The sequence below is a fragment of the Sturnira hondurensis genome, unplaced genomic scaffold, assembly GCF_014824575.4.
Source record: "Sturnira hondurensis isolate 20B ecotype Veracruz unplaced genomic scaffold, ASM1482457v3 Scaffold0021490, whole genome shotgun sequence".
NCBI lineage: Eukaryota > Metazoa > Chordata > Mammalia > Chiroptera > Phyllostomidae > Sturnira > Sturnira hondurensis.
The window spans coordinates 1,602,909-1,616,512 of NW_028094121.1; the positions used below are offsets into that span (position 1 = coordinate 1,602,909).

Consider the following 13,604-nt stretch of genomic DNA (forward strand, 5'->3'; position numbering starts at 1 on the left):
CAAAGCTACAATCCCAACTCATCGCCCTTAGAATTCCCATTCATGCACCACATTTAGATGCATTACAGTTCCAAAATTTTGAACTTCCTGTACCGCAGGTACCCTCCATTAGCACAGGTAACAAAAAGACTGTAAAATGGGCTTAGAGCCTGCAACGCCTCACACACCAGGCACCAGGAACAGGAAGTTCAGTAGGTGACCACTGCCCTCCAGAAGCTCAAAATCTGAGGGGAAAGGCACACACGAAAGGGAGTGTGCTAGGCTCACCACCCGCACCTCTGAGCCCAGACCTGAGGCTCAAGGGTGAGAAGGTGTGGCAGGTAAAGCTGCTCAGATAATACTGTGTCCTGGCTGGGCCCCAGAGGAAGAAAATGAATAGGAAGATTGTGAGGCCAAGAGAGATGGGGGACGCACCCCTTCAGCATGGCTACAGCAAACAGTACAGGAAGTGGAGAGAGAAGGAGCCGGGGAGGTAAGTTCGTTTGGAGAACCACAAGACACAGGTGACGGAGTCACGGGGCCAGCAGTCTAGTCTCAAATCCCGAAATGACAACAAGCCTTATGAAACTGGTTAAGAGACTTCAGGATAATTCGAAACAAAAATGACTCACATGGAGATGGAATTTCTACTCACTTGCTCAGGTTCAACATGGCAGAACATTGATATTTTCTCCTTCACTGCTGTGTCCAGGGGATTTGAGCACCGGCACACAACCTGGGAGTAAAGAGAGCAAGGCGTTTGGATAAAACGGAGTACAATGCTCGGCTTCTCCCCTGATTGCAATTAAAAGAGATACCACAAAGTTAAGCTAACTCCCAGCACAATGCATGTACATTGTGACAATATGACCTGTTTGCAAAGTTGAGATCCCTGAATCCCCAACTGGAAAACATAACAGAGTCGCAGCCCAAATACACAGGCTACTGGGCCACAAGAGCCAACTGTGGTCCACTCAACCGTCGTCCTTGGTCAGGAGGGGAGATACAAGACACGACCATGCACGTGCCAGGTCAGGAAATCTTTGTAAACCACAGTCCCGGTTCCAAGAACCAGATTTACTTCTCCACCATCAATTAAAAGCATGCCAAGAAAACAAAGGGCTTGGGTCCCACGGAGGAGATGTTAATTAGACACCCCAGGCCAGGCCAAAACCAGGCGGTCAGAAGTCTCACCAGATCTGGGGAGAGCCCAAGGCCTCTGAGTTCCCGAACACTGTTCTGCGTAGGTTTAGTCTTCTGCTCCCCTGTTGAACTTGGCTATTTCACAAAAGGAAAAAAAAAAGTTAACTTCTGTGTGATAGGAATTTTCAACTATGACTTTTCCCTGAACACCTTTTGAATAGGGAAATAGATCATTTACCTACTTTATTTTTCATGTTTTGTAAAAGTACACATGCATATATGTTAGAGTCAGAGAGCTCTACCGAGCTTGTCCAAAGACCATCGACATCAAGCCCGAAGGACCGTCCCTCTTTCACTCCTTCCACCGGTCCTTCTGGCGTGCCTTACTTCCCAACATCTAGTTCGAGCCACTCCTGATGACTTCGGTTAGACACAATCCCCGCATGCGCCCTGTGCCTGCAGCCCCCTCTCAGGTCGTGCTCCCTCTCCATGTGCACGACTCTGGCGGAACTGAATCACTGCCCGCCATTAAACCTGGGCCTTACTTTTCCTTTCTGGTCCAAACGTTTGTTCTGTCTTGTGGGTCAGTGAGTTTTCTATGTAACTAACTTTTCTTGATTCTCCTCTCACACTGAACAGATCCATTTGCTGGGTATAGAATTTAGGTAGCAAGTCATTTTCCCAAGCATTTTTAAGGAAACAGCTTCACTATCTTTTAGCTCCCAGCATCGCTGATGAGACGTCGAATGCCATACTGATTCTTGATGTTCCTCTTTACAGTACTAAAGAGTTTCGGCCCCATTACCCTGAAATTTTGGCAATGTGCCTCAGTGTGGTTCACTTTTCGTTCAATGCCCTAGGCATTCATTGGGCCCTTTCCATCTAGAAACTCCTATCTGGATATTTCTTTGAATTGTTCAGATAGAGTCAATTTTTTTCTATAGAGGGCCAGATAATAAATATTTTAGGTTTTGTTGGCCATACGGTCTCTGTCACAACCGCTCAACTCTCCTGATTTAGCACAAAAGCAGCACGGACGGGACGTAAACATCAGGCTGTGGCTGTTACTTCCGTACAATTTTTTTTCTAAAATGGGCTGGGGGTTGTTTGGGTCTGTGAGACATAATTTATGAACCCCTCAAAAAACCCCTCATTCAGATTTCTTTTCTCTCCATTTATGTTATTTTTTGAGAAATCCTATTATTCGGATGTTAGAACTCCTGGACCAGTCCTCACACTTTCTTGCTTTTTCTCTTTTTTTTTTTCTCTCTTGGGCTTTCTGCTCTACTTCCTCAGGTATTGCCTCACCTTTCTTTCTCTTAAATTTTCAATTCTGTTATCCAATTATTAATTCCCAGGAATTCTTTTCTGTTCTCTGTTCCCTTCTTAGGGTATTCAGCTTTGTTTAATGGATGCAGTTTACCTCAGTTCCAAGGCTGTTAATGACAGGCTGTTTTGCTTTAGGTTTCCTACTCCCTGCAGAGCCGCAATTTCCTCTAAGTTTCTTTTCTTCCTGTTGTTTTGGTCTCTTGCATGTTAGATAATTTCTCCGAATGTCTGGTGATTGCTAGCTGCCAACTAGTATTTAAAAGCTAACTAGGGGTTCTGTAAACGTGGGATTTGCCCACCAGGGTCCTCACTCTGGGAACCTGCAGGCCTATTTCATGAAAGCAGTGTGCGTTCTCCTGGGCTAGTCACGCACCCCCAGAAGAACCCTGGGAATCAACCTTCCACTCTGGGAATCAAGCGGCAGAGGAGGGTAGGGTGTCTCAAGAGCATAAAGTTATACTTGACCCGATGTTTTTAGTTCAGTACTATTGCCCTCAACTGTCCCCAGCATCTGCTCATCCAGAATACCTCTTCACAGGGGAAAAAAACCCTCCAGTCCTCTGCCAAGGCGGGGGAGGGGCTAAGGCCCCACTGTGCACACTAGGGAAGGGCTTGTCAGGGTCTGACTAGTTCTGGAAGGGCAGTTAGGAGCCCGACCCATACCCCCCACGCCCAGAGGCGCCTGATGTGGCCCACTCCCGAGCCTCTGGGGGTTCCGCAGGGCAAACGGGGTTGCTTCTCTGCTTTTCCTGATGCAGGCTGAGGAGCCTGCTGTCCCAGGCCTGCTGGGTCAGTTTGTGCGTGTCCATCTGCTTCCTGCCTTCCTAAGTCCTGTTGCTGCTGACTCCTCTCACGGGGTTTACCTGTGCGAGTTTTTGTCCATAAAACAAGTCCCTGCGCTGCAGTCATCACGGGGCTTCGCCACGCGGGTGAAGACAGATGAACGTGTTGGACCCACCCGCTTTAACTGCAACATCCCTGATTCACTTTCCAAATGTTCCCACTGGACCTTTCTTTTGCCTCAAGATGTTATTTATTTATTTTTAGAAAGAGGGGAAGGGAGGGAGAAAGGAAGAGAGAGAGAGACACATCCACATGGGAGAGAAACACCAACCGGCTGCCCCTCGCACGCTCCCAACTGGGGACCTGGCCCGCAACCCAGGCATGTGTTCCCAGCTGGGAAACCGGTGAATTTTCATTTGGGGGATGACGTCCAACCCACTGAGCCACACTGGTCGGGGCCCCACTGGATCTTCTTCAAAAGTATGATTATAATACTTTAAAATTTGGAAAGAAGTTTTTTTTTTAATTTTCTGCTTCCTGCAGCTCAAATATTTAAAACAGAAAAGGAACGCAAATCATCCTTTTCTCCCTCCTCTCCATCTCCCCAAAGGAAAGTTTTGATTGACTTACCTGAGGAACCAGACTGACGTGGATATTACAAAAGTTCTCTCTTTTGACCTTGAACTGGAACTGACGGAAGGCCTCGATAAAGGGCATGCTTTCTATATCTCCCACTGTTCCGCCGAGCTGGAAGGACAGTTACTTTAGCGGCTCCGCACCCAACCTTCCCCCTGTGGTTGGGTTCAGTCATCTAACACACACGCTCTGTCCTCTCAATTCCATGGTCCGTGGCAGTGTACTATGGACTCTCCGGGTCCATACAGTGCCAATTAACAGTACTGAGACATTTATCTGGGCTAAAAGATCACCTTTTTAGATGCACTTACAACTCCACAGGGTTTTATCATGGATCGTGGGTCTTCCCACATCATTTAAGAAAAAGGTCAAGTGAAAGCTGTACTAGGGATTTTCTTTGTAGGAAAGCCACAAAGCAAAGAAACCTAAATCTTACCCTCTCAGCCACAAATAACTTTTGTATTAAAAACCACCCGTTACAAACAAGCTGCTGAAACTTTCAAGCCTCCTGTTCCCACGGGAGCACTGAGACCGGCCAGCGAAGATCAGCAATGTGGGAGCACAGACACTGAAACCCCCAGGGGTTCAGTCACGCAGAGACAAAAATGGGTCCCGGTCTCCACTGCGTGAACACATAAATGCTGAAACAGGAGAATCGCTTAGGCGAAGTATCACTTCGGATGGCCATCCACATGACTGCTGCTGTGCCGTCACCGGCCACATCACTGGTAGGAAGGGCAAGGACTTAGCTGGGAATCGTCTTCTCAGCTGCTGATGGCTGATTAAGGGAGTGAAAGTGCACACCTGGTCACCTACTCGGGAATCGTGGAGTTTAGCAAAGACTCATACACACCTCAATAACGCACACTTGAGGTTCTAGGCCATCTTCATCCACAGGTATTAACGCCTGTCTCATCACCCACTCCTGGATTGCATCTGTGATGTGAGGGACCACTGAGAAGGAGAGAAGTATGTGACTCACACTTTCCATCAGCATTGATGAGAGATGCATTTAAGATGACTACAAATGGCTGCACTCTTTGCCTTCACAGAGAGGCAAAGTGTCCACAAGAATATTGAGACCACTCTTAACTGGCCTTAGAAAAAATCTCTGGGCTCACACTCCCCACAGCCTCCTTTCCAGGCATCCACGTTGTGGCTGGAAACACTACAAGAGAGCAGCGCTGAGAGTGGAGCCCTTACCCACATCAGGCCTCTTCTTGCCCATGAGCAGGCTTTCCCCTGGCCGCACCGCCACACACAGCCACACGGCCGCCCTACTGCTTACAGGCAGAGGTGGGCGTATCACACCTGGGTGCTTTTCCAGGAACAAGGGAAAGCAGGACCCTGTCCCATCATGTTTCCAGACTGCCGAAGTGGGGACAATCCACTGCGAGGGGACGGCACGGTGTAGCAGAGCGATTAGGGCTCAGAATGTCTGGATTCACATCTCAGTTCCACCACTTGTTGGGACTGATCTCTGGGCAAATGAACTATTCTTAAGCTCTATTTCCCTATCCATGAACTGGCAGTAACAGCCTCAACCTTATAAAGCTGTGGAAATCAATGAGGCAGCACTGGTAAAATGCTAAGGAGAGTGCCTACCAAGTCGGTACTCAATAAACGCCAGCTCCTGCCGAACACTTTCAAAAACCACAGCTGTCAGGCTCTGACGGCAGATCCCCAAGGGCAGGGAGCGCTGTCTCACTCGCCTGTGTGTAGACACAGCCAGCAGGGCCTCGAGCACAAGGATGTTCGTCGCCTCCTCCACACTGATCGGCCAAAGTGATCTTTTAAAAATTCGAATTAGAGTTCACCACTCCCTGAGTTTCCGTTCTCAAATGCGAACTCCAGGCTGTGGCCCAGCGTGTAACTTGGCTGCACCACCACTCCCGCCCATCACCTACCTCTCTGCCCACCATCCTGGGTCACTGCTCCCGCCCGTTCCATGACCAAGCCCTCTGTGGTCCTGGGCCTCTGTACAGGCCATGCGCACTCTCCTCCCTGCAGTCCTCCCACTGCCGGCCTCCTGGCTCACCCATCCTCCCCCTGGAGGCCTTCCCTGGCCCCCTGCCCAACCAGCTCTCCCCACCACTTCCTCAGTCTCTCTTCACTCCTCCCCTGCCACAGCTCCCTTCGGACTTCCCATCCCACATGCCTGTGACCTCCACAACAGCACTGGCCTTTCTGATCTTGTTCCTCGAGTACTCCCAGCACCAGGGAGGTCTGACCACCGGGAGCACTCACAACATATCTGAAGATGAATGGATGGATAAACAGATAAATACACTGGAGCCTAGAGCCACAAACTACATAGTCAAGATCATCACAATTCCAAACGGATCCCTTTGTGTGTATCAGGAACTCAAGAGAAATACTTGACTGGCTGAACGCCTTTCATCCTGCTGACACACTGGAGAGGCAGACACTGTTATTATCTTCATTTTGTAGAAAAGGAAAACAGATTTCAGAGAGGTTAAGTAATCCGTCCACGCTCACAAAGCTGGTAAGTGGCAGAGCTGAGGTGTAAACATGACCCGGTTAACCTAGAAGCTGGGTCTGGGGCTGCTCACTGTCGGGGGACCCTCCGCTATCAGTCCGCTGCAGCCTAAAGCCAGAAGCAGATTTATTCTCAGAACTCAGGCCGTCCGTCCTGAGTGCTAGCCTAAAACCAATGTCCACGATGGGCATTCTTTTCTCTGTCACTGCCTATGCAGACATATCACACACACACGTGCGCGCGCACACACATGAAGTCTGGCTCACTACCTAGTCTAGTAGCCTTCATCACTGTAGAAAGCAGGAGTGTCGGACTCATTTTCACCAGGGGCTACATCAGCCTCACGGTTGCCTTCAAAGGGCCGAAATAATTTTAGGACTGTATAAATGTAACTACTCCTTAACTGCTAAGGAATTGAAATTATATTTGGCCCTTTGAAGGCAACCACGAGGCTGATGTGGCCCCTGGTAAAAATGAGTTTGACACCCCTAGTATAAAGACAATAGCTCTCTGGCCCTGACTGGTATGGCTCAGTGGGTTGGGCGCCCGTCTGCACTAAAAGGTCACCAGTTTGATTCCCAGCCGGGGCACATGCCTGGGTTGCAGGCCAGGTTCCTAGTTGGGGGCGTGTAAGAGGCAACTGATCGATGTTTCACTTGCATGCACATTGATGTTTCTCTCCCTCTCTTCCCCTCTCTCTAAAAATATTTTTAAAAACCCGCAAAAACCAGTTTTCTGGACTCAAATCATGCCGCTGGACTGACAGCCTCAAGGCCACCCATAGAGCAGTGATGGCTTCTCCAACTTATCTTTTGAGTCAACTGAAGGCATATTTCAGCAACAATACATGAAAGAAATTCAACCGGTTAAGATTTTTAAACTTTAAAGGCAAATAAATCCAGTATTACCTTGGACAGTTTTTCCCAAGTAATCCCCTTTGCGTTCCTTGTTAATAACATACTGGTATATCTTCCCGGTGGTCAGGTTATTGTCCTTGGTGAGGCGGATGTCCAGGAAACGCTCATAGTTCCCCAGGTCCAGGTCTACTTCCCCACCGTCGTCCAGCACGAAAACCTCACCTGGGGTGCGCAGGGGCAATGTTCAGGGCAAGGGAAAAGCACGTGCCATGACACAGCTTGTGAGCCAAAACGTAAACACTCGACTAGAACAAAGTCTCAATTACCCATACACAAAGCAAAAGAAATTTATTTCTAGATCACTAAAGAGGACACGAACAGAAAAGCACCAGTCACTCTCCAGTAGGTAACTTCACACTTCCGGTCTGTCCACAAACTCAGTCTGAATCAGGCAGAGTTCTGAAACAGCGTGGAGTGGAAGGAAATCACAGCCCTAAGGGCTGGGGACAGACGGGGCCTTACAGTTCATATGGCCCCTGCTATTCTCAACAAAGTCGACTACTTGAGCAAAGCAAGGTTTGCAGTCTGACAAAAAGCATGATTTAGTTCGAAAGTTAACCAAGATATACCATTAAGATCATCCTAAAAGCCATCTTCTGGGCTGCACTTTAGTCCTAAACAAAGCTGTGAAACTACAAAGTTTTCCCATTTCTTTGTCTAACATTCATTCCTCAAAACATCAGTCTAGAAAAGTTTGCCCAGTATGGTTCATTCCTACCATCACAATAAAATACAAGCTCAAAAATAGGAAAGGGGGAAAAACCCATCTTATTTTCCCCCTCAGAGAAAGAACTCGTCCTCTGCTCAGGACTTCTGTACGAACTGCTGCTCCAGCTCGTCCCTCTTTTTCTGCTGCTATTTATTACGCCAACGTGGCCGCCCTGGTGACACTCATCTGCACAGATTTCTGCCTCAATGCTAGAAAGCAGGAGTATGACAACAGAATTTAAAAACTTGAAAAGTGTGCTTTAACAATACATCCACCCCCCATTTTAAGCAAATAATCTTTTAGGTAATTCAGATAACCACATAGCCACAGATGACAGGTACTCTCCTAACCTCCCTTAACAGTTCCAACTTTTCACTCACCTCAAAAGATCCTCGTTTATGGTATCCGAACTCTGTTCACAAAACAGAATCTCCAGCTTACACGTCACACAACCCCAGCATTTATCTGTGGTCTAAATCCCTACAAAGTGGTCCTTCAGCCTTTTTGAATGAGCATGCCTCCATCAAAGGAAATCCCGGCTTCTGGAAGTCAGTTATCTCAGTCTTGGAAAGCACTTGCTATTATAAAGATCTCTCTTGTATTGCAGAAAAATCTACTTTCTTATCATTTCTTTCCATGCATCCTATTTCTAAAGCTTGGGACCACAAAGAATAAATATAACCTCTCTTCTCAAATATTTAAAGAAAGTTATTATGTTCCCAGATTACCTTTTTTCAATAGAAGTGACAAATTTTCACTCATCCACCAAAAAGATAATTTCCATTCTTTCTGTTACAGAACCTCTAGACTCTAATCACTACATTGCATACTAAGATTTCTGCTTCCTCACCCTGACCGGCGTGGCTCAGTTAGTTGAGCAGCGTCCTGAAAAGTTAAGGGTCACCAGTCCGATTCCCCATCAGGGCACATGCCTGGGTTGTGGCCCAGGTCCCAGTTGGGGTGCATGTGAGAGGCAACCACATGTTTCTCTCCCTCTCTTCCTCCCCACTTTCCTTCTCTCTAAAAATAAATTTTAAAAATCTTTAAAAAAAAAGAAAGAAGGAAAAAGCTTTCTGCTTCCTCTGTCCAGGTGAGGAAGGCATCGTTCTGCTACTCTAAGGACCTGGACCTTTTTAGAAGGCAAGAAATGGCAGTTATGCAAAATACACACAATTTCCAAGGGCCGACTGGCACCTTATTCTACACACTACACTTAAAAATGCACCTTGCTTACCATGCTCATAAGGAGAGAATGTTCCTGCGTCAATGTTAATGTATGGGTCGATTTTAATTGATGTGACGTGTAAACCACATGACTTCAGGATTGTGCCCACACTGCTGGCAATGATCCCTTTTCCAATTCCTGATATAACACCGCCAGTAACCAGAATGTACTTCATTTTCCTTTTTGACCTGTGGGAAGGGAAAATTATAGATTAAATGTAGCTCAACAAATCAAACGTGTCTAGCTTCAAATACTGACTGCCACTTAGTAGGTATAACCCTCTCAGAGCCTTTGTTTCCCTGTCTGTCGCATGACTTCGGAAAGTTGTTTTGTGGGTTCCTGGATCACTAAATGACATCAGTCAAATATGAGTTGAAAAACAACTGCTAATCAAGTAGCGTACCTTTTTTTTTAAGCTTTGACAACAACACTGAGAGTCAACCTAATTTAAAAAAACAAACAAAAAAACAATGCTTTAAGCTATCGGTAGAACACTATGCCCCAAATGTTGGCTGGCATCACCACCAGACAATGGCATACCAGGCAGGTACCTCACTACTCTCCCTACGTGAGGAAAACAATTTCACTCTTGGGAGAGCACTCTGACTTCCCATAAAATAGTGTCTTTGGCTAAACTACAATGCAGCATCAAGAAAACACAGCTCCTCTAGGTTAGGGAAGACAGAATAAAAGGAAAGAACTCCAACATTCAAAGGAAGCTGCAGTTACACCTAAAAATCTTCTCATTAAAGGCAGCTCTCTTCTGCAGTTTACTAATAACTTACTCCTTGCCAGCAATCTCTCCCAGGTACACCCTGAAGAGTTTCATATGTTGGAGGAAAGGGACAGCAGATAATAAACCAGTCTGAAGCACATAATGAGCAGAGGACTCAAAAAGTGGGCAGATTAGATTAAATCCAAAGAGCCAGACGGTTATGGCAGTGTCTGGAAGAAAGAGACTCGATGCGAGATAAAAGCGATGGACAGATGCAAGAACGGCAGAAGCAAGGAGCAGGTAAAACAAAAGCGTAGACAAGTGGAGGAGACAGTGACAGGCTCACCAGGGAGAATTTCTCTCTGGCCCACAGCTTCAGAGGCCCCCAAAACATCGTTTGGTCAACAAACCTAAATGTGATCAAAATGAGAAACACAATCACCAAGGCGAAAGAGAGAATACTTGCTTTGGCAAGGTCGGGTCCTTCTCTGGGAACACATCACGTGAAGCCAAAAATAAGCTACGAAAAGGAAGAAGGAAATGGGAGTTCTGCTTCACGCATTGCCCTCACCTAGCTCCTCCCCAAAGCAGGAATACACACACTTGGCAAAGAGGTAAAATGTTTAAAATGTCTTCCCCCCAACAGGCGGACACCATCACCACACCCTGCCCTTTCCATCCTCTGTTGCAGCATTTCCAAAAGCATGCTTCTTGGTTCCTACAAAATGCACAAGGGGTTCCCCAAAAGGATTTAGGGACAAATGAGAGAAATGCTGGAATATCAGTTAAATAGTCAATTGGTTTCTTTAATGCAAGACTTCTAGCTTTTAATAAGTTAACATTCAATGTAACCTCCAAAAAGGAATATTCAGTATGCAGTTTTCCAAAACTTGTTTGAGTCCAAGTCCCTAACATTGTGGGGGAAGACACTTCTCTGACTGCTCCCTTATAGTTGAATGAGTCCTTACTGACCCATGAATATCAGACTTGGCTGTATTTTAGACAGGCTCTAGCCAGGTGTACCCCAAAGATTATGCCTGGTCTTACCAAATTTTGGATGTTCCTAGAAATTCTTTCAGCCACTCTGAGTGGTTTACAGAGTGAGAAGTCTCGTCTCATCAATTTACATTGGATTTGCCCCAATTTTACTCTAAAAAGGTAACACCACTCTTTAGGGGTGATTCTTGCACTCTCCCACAGTGCCTGGCAATAAATATTCAATGTACTCAAAGGCCAGGTCAGAGCTCACAGGACTCATCCACTCACATTCATGTATGCCCATCACTGTCAGTGTATATGTGCAGGCACTCTGGGTACTACCATTAATCAGATTTGGGCCCACACCTCAAGTTGCTGGCAGTCCAGTTTGAGACAAAACATTTACAAAGAAAGGGGTGATGCAGTGATGGTGAGAGCAGAGGGACAGTATGTGAAGGGTATAAAAGGGGAAGAAGAGAAGAAAGTTTTCAGTGGCAACAGCAGAGTCAAGTCCCAAGGCCCATACTATACCTGCTTTGTTGACATGAAACTTGCAAGGGCCTCGAAGGGCTGACTGCCTGACTTAAAGCATGGGGAAAGGAACAGAATGAACAGGAAGGTGAAAGCTATCTACGGAAACCAGAGGTAGGGCTGAGACAAGTGGTGGGGGGAAGAGGGGGAAGACAGTGGGAAATAAGTTGTAAGGGGCCCAGTCATGTGAAAACTTGAATGTCCAATATGAACTTTATTCTGAAGGTGATGGAGACATCGGAAGGTTTTCAAGCACAGAAGTAACAAAAATCAAGATGCAGCAAAGGAACTCAACAGAGATGGAAAAAAGCTTCTTTTTTGTTTGTTTGTACATTAAATGTTGTGAGATCCAGTTCCAGCTCCATCCCTTGGGTACTGAGACCTGTCAGGTCACTTAAGCTGCCTGAGCCCTTACATCTGTAAAATGGGGGTGAGAATCTCCACGTCACTTTTGTCATAGAAATGCTGAGAATTCAAAATTACAATGTGCAGATGAAAACGCGCAAACGTAGTGATCTTAACTTTAAAATGCAACATCTTCACCCCGGCGGCCGAGAAGGGAGGTGGCAGGCTGTGGGGACGAAGGGGACAGCACCCGGAGACTGTCAGGCCCGGCGAGATCCAAGGCCCCTTCCGCCACAGGAGTCAAGGCGCGCAGGAGGGGGCCGAGGCCAGGCCGCGGAACCCATCCCACCTCGACCATCCTCTTTCGGATCTTGAACCCCCTCCTGGCGAGGTGCCTTGCGGCTGGAGGGACATAGCCCGGGGCAGTCCGCATGGAGCAGTGGCTGCGGGGTCCAGCGCTTTAAGGCCCTCTCCATCCCATGAACCAACCTCGGCCTCCCGCTGTGGAGCCCTGCAGCCCTTCCTGCTGCCCCACGCCCACTGCGGCCCGTCTCCCCAGCGGCGCCCGGCCACGCGGCCCCGCGCGCGGGAGCCGGCTCCTAGCCCGCCTGGCCGCCCGCCCCACTCCCGTTAGGCATGGAACTCATTGGGCAGGCCTGCCACCCACATCACCCGTGATTGGTGGGAGCGGTGTCTGTCACCCGGCGGTAGGGCTGTCCCGCGCTGGGCTCAGCCCGCGCTGCCGATTCCTGCACCAGAGAACGGCTCCCCTGGGATCTCTGGAGTCAGCCTACCTGAGGTCCGCTTCAAATTCGCCTGTCGGCTAAGGAGCTAGGAGGGAGATGCACACGGTGGCCCCGGCAGCCAGTGAAGCAGCCCGGCCGCATGCGCCGGGGAGTCTTTTACGGAGGCGGGCCCTAGGCGGTGCGCACGCAGAGGTAGGGGGCGGGGCTGGAGCTTAGTCCCTCCCTGTGGCGGAGCCTGGATGCGCGCGACGCAGGGCTCGAATGCGCAGGCGCCCGACGGACTAGGTTTTCCCACCGGTCGGGAGAGCTGGTTGGAACAGTCTTTCAGCTCCCGATACTGGAGCTATTAGAGACTGGGGAGGTTGTGGCATTTCTGCCAAGAAGCTTTTGTCATAGCCAGTGGTGCAAGCTTCGTCTCTTAAGGGGGAGGAGGCCGTTTTTGGATTCACATCTGGCAAATCCTTCGCCTGGCTGCAGCCTCCTGCCACAACAGCCTTTCCAAAGAAGTCTGTATCCATCCCACCGAGCCTCGGAACCTCCTGCCTTATGAGCAGAATGGTCAAGGCTCCTGGTGTTGCAACCCCAATCCCATCTCTCCCGCCGCCCCTCCTGGGCCCAGGCTTCTAAAAACGAAGTCCAAAAGGGTGGCTGGGCACAGGTTCCTTCCTTATCAAGCTCCCTTTCCTCTACATCAGCCCCGACAGTGGCTGCTTTAGCTGGACAATGATCCAGAGACCTACCATGTCATCCAGCTAACGTTCACTGAGCGCTCACTGAGCCAAGCGCTGTGCTGGGCTCCGAGAGGCCCTGTCCTAGGTTCAATGATGCAGTGCACAGGCCGACTAATCGGCTAATTACAGTTCACGATTTTCCTAAGTGCTTGTGGCTGAAGTGCCCCATGGCAGGGGAGTGAGGGCCCAGCGCGCGCGCGGGGCCGGGGGAACTAGCCAAGCCTCATGGGGGTTGAGGATGTAGGCAGTTAAATCTTTCCTGAAAAGGGTGTCTTTAAAGCTAAGACCTGAAGTTTATTGGTAAAAGAAAGGGAAGGGAGAAATCAGAGTAAGGATG

General features: G+C 48.4%; 1 protein-coding gene across 2 annotated transcripts in view; it reads right to left on the reverse strand.

Annotated features, from left to right (window-relative positions):
- The window catches only part of CTPS1 (CTP synthase 1), a 29,574-nt gene extending 16,849 nt beyond the window's left edge, over positions 1–12,725 (reverse strand). Inside the window, exons 1-8 of one of the 2 annotated variants that reach the window (XM_037032568.1) lie at positions 12,585–12,725; positions 10,283–10,346; positions 9,231–9,409; positions 7,279–7,449; positions 4,724–4,824; positions 3,865–3,981; positions 1,174–1,257; positions 635–715 (exon numbers count right to left, since the gene is read on the reverse strand). In XM_037032568.1, coding sequence (XP_036888463.1) covers positions 635–715; positions 1,174–1,257; positions 3,865–3,981; positions 4,724–4,824; positions 7,279–7,449; positions 9,231–9,396 — 720 coding nt within the window. In that variant the 5' untranslated portion in view covers positions 9,397–9,409; positions 10,283–10,346; positions 12,585–12,725. The remainder of the gene's footprint in view (positions 1–634; positions 716–1,173; positions 1,258–3,864; positions 3,982–4,723; positions 4,825–7,278; positions 7,450–9,230; positions 9,410–10,282; positions 10,347–12,584) is intronic. The other variant, XM_037032567.1, reaches the window with a different exon arrangement.
- Positions 12,726–13,604: the final 879 nt, after the last annotated feature.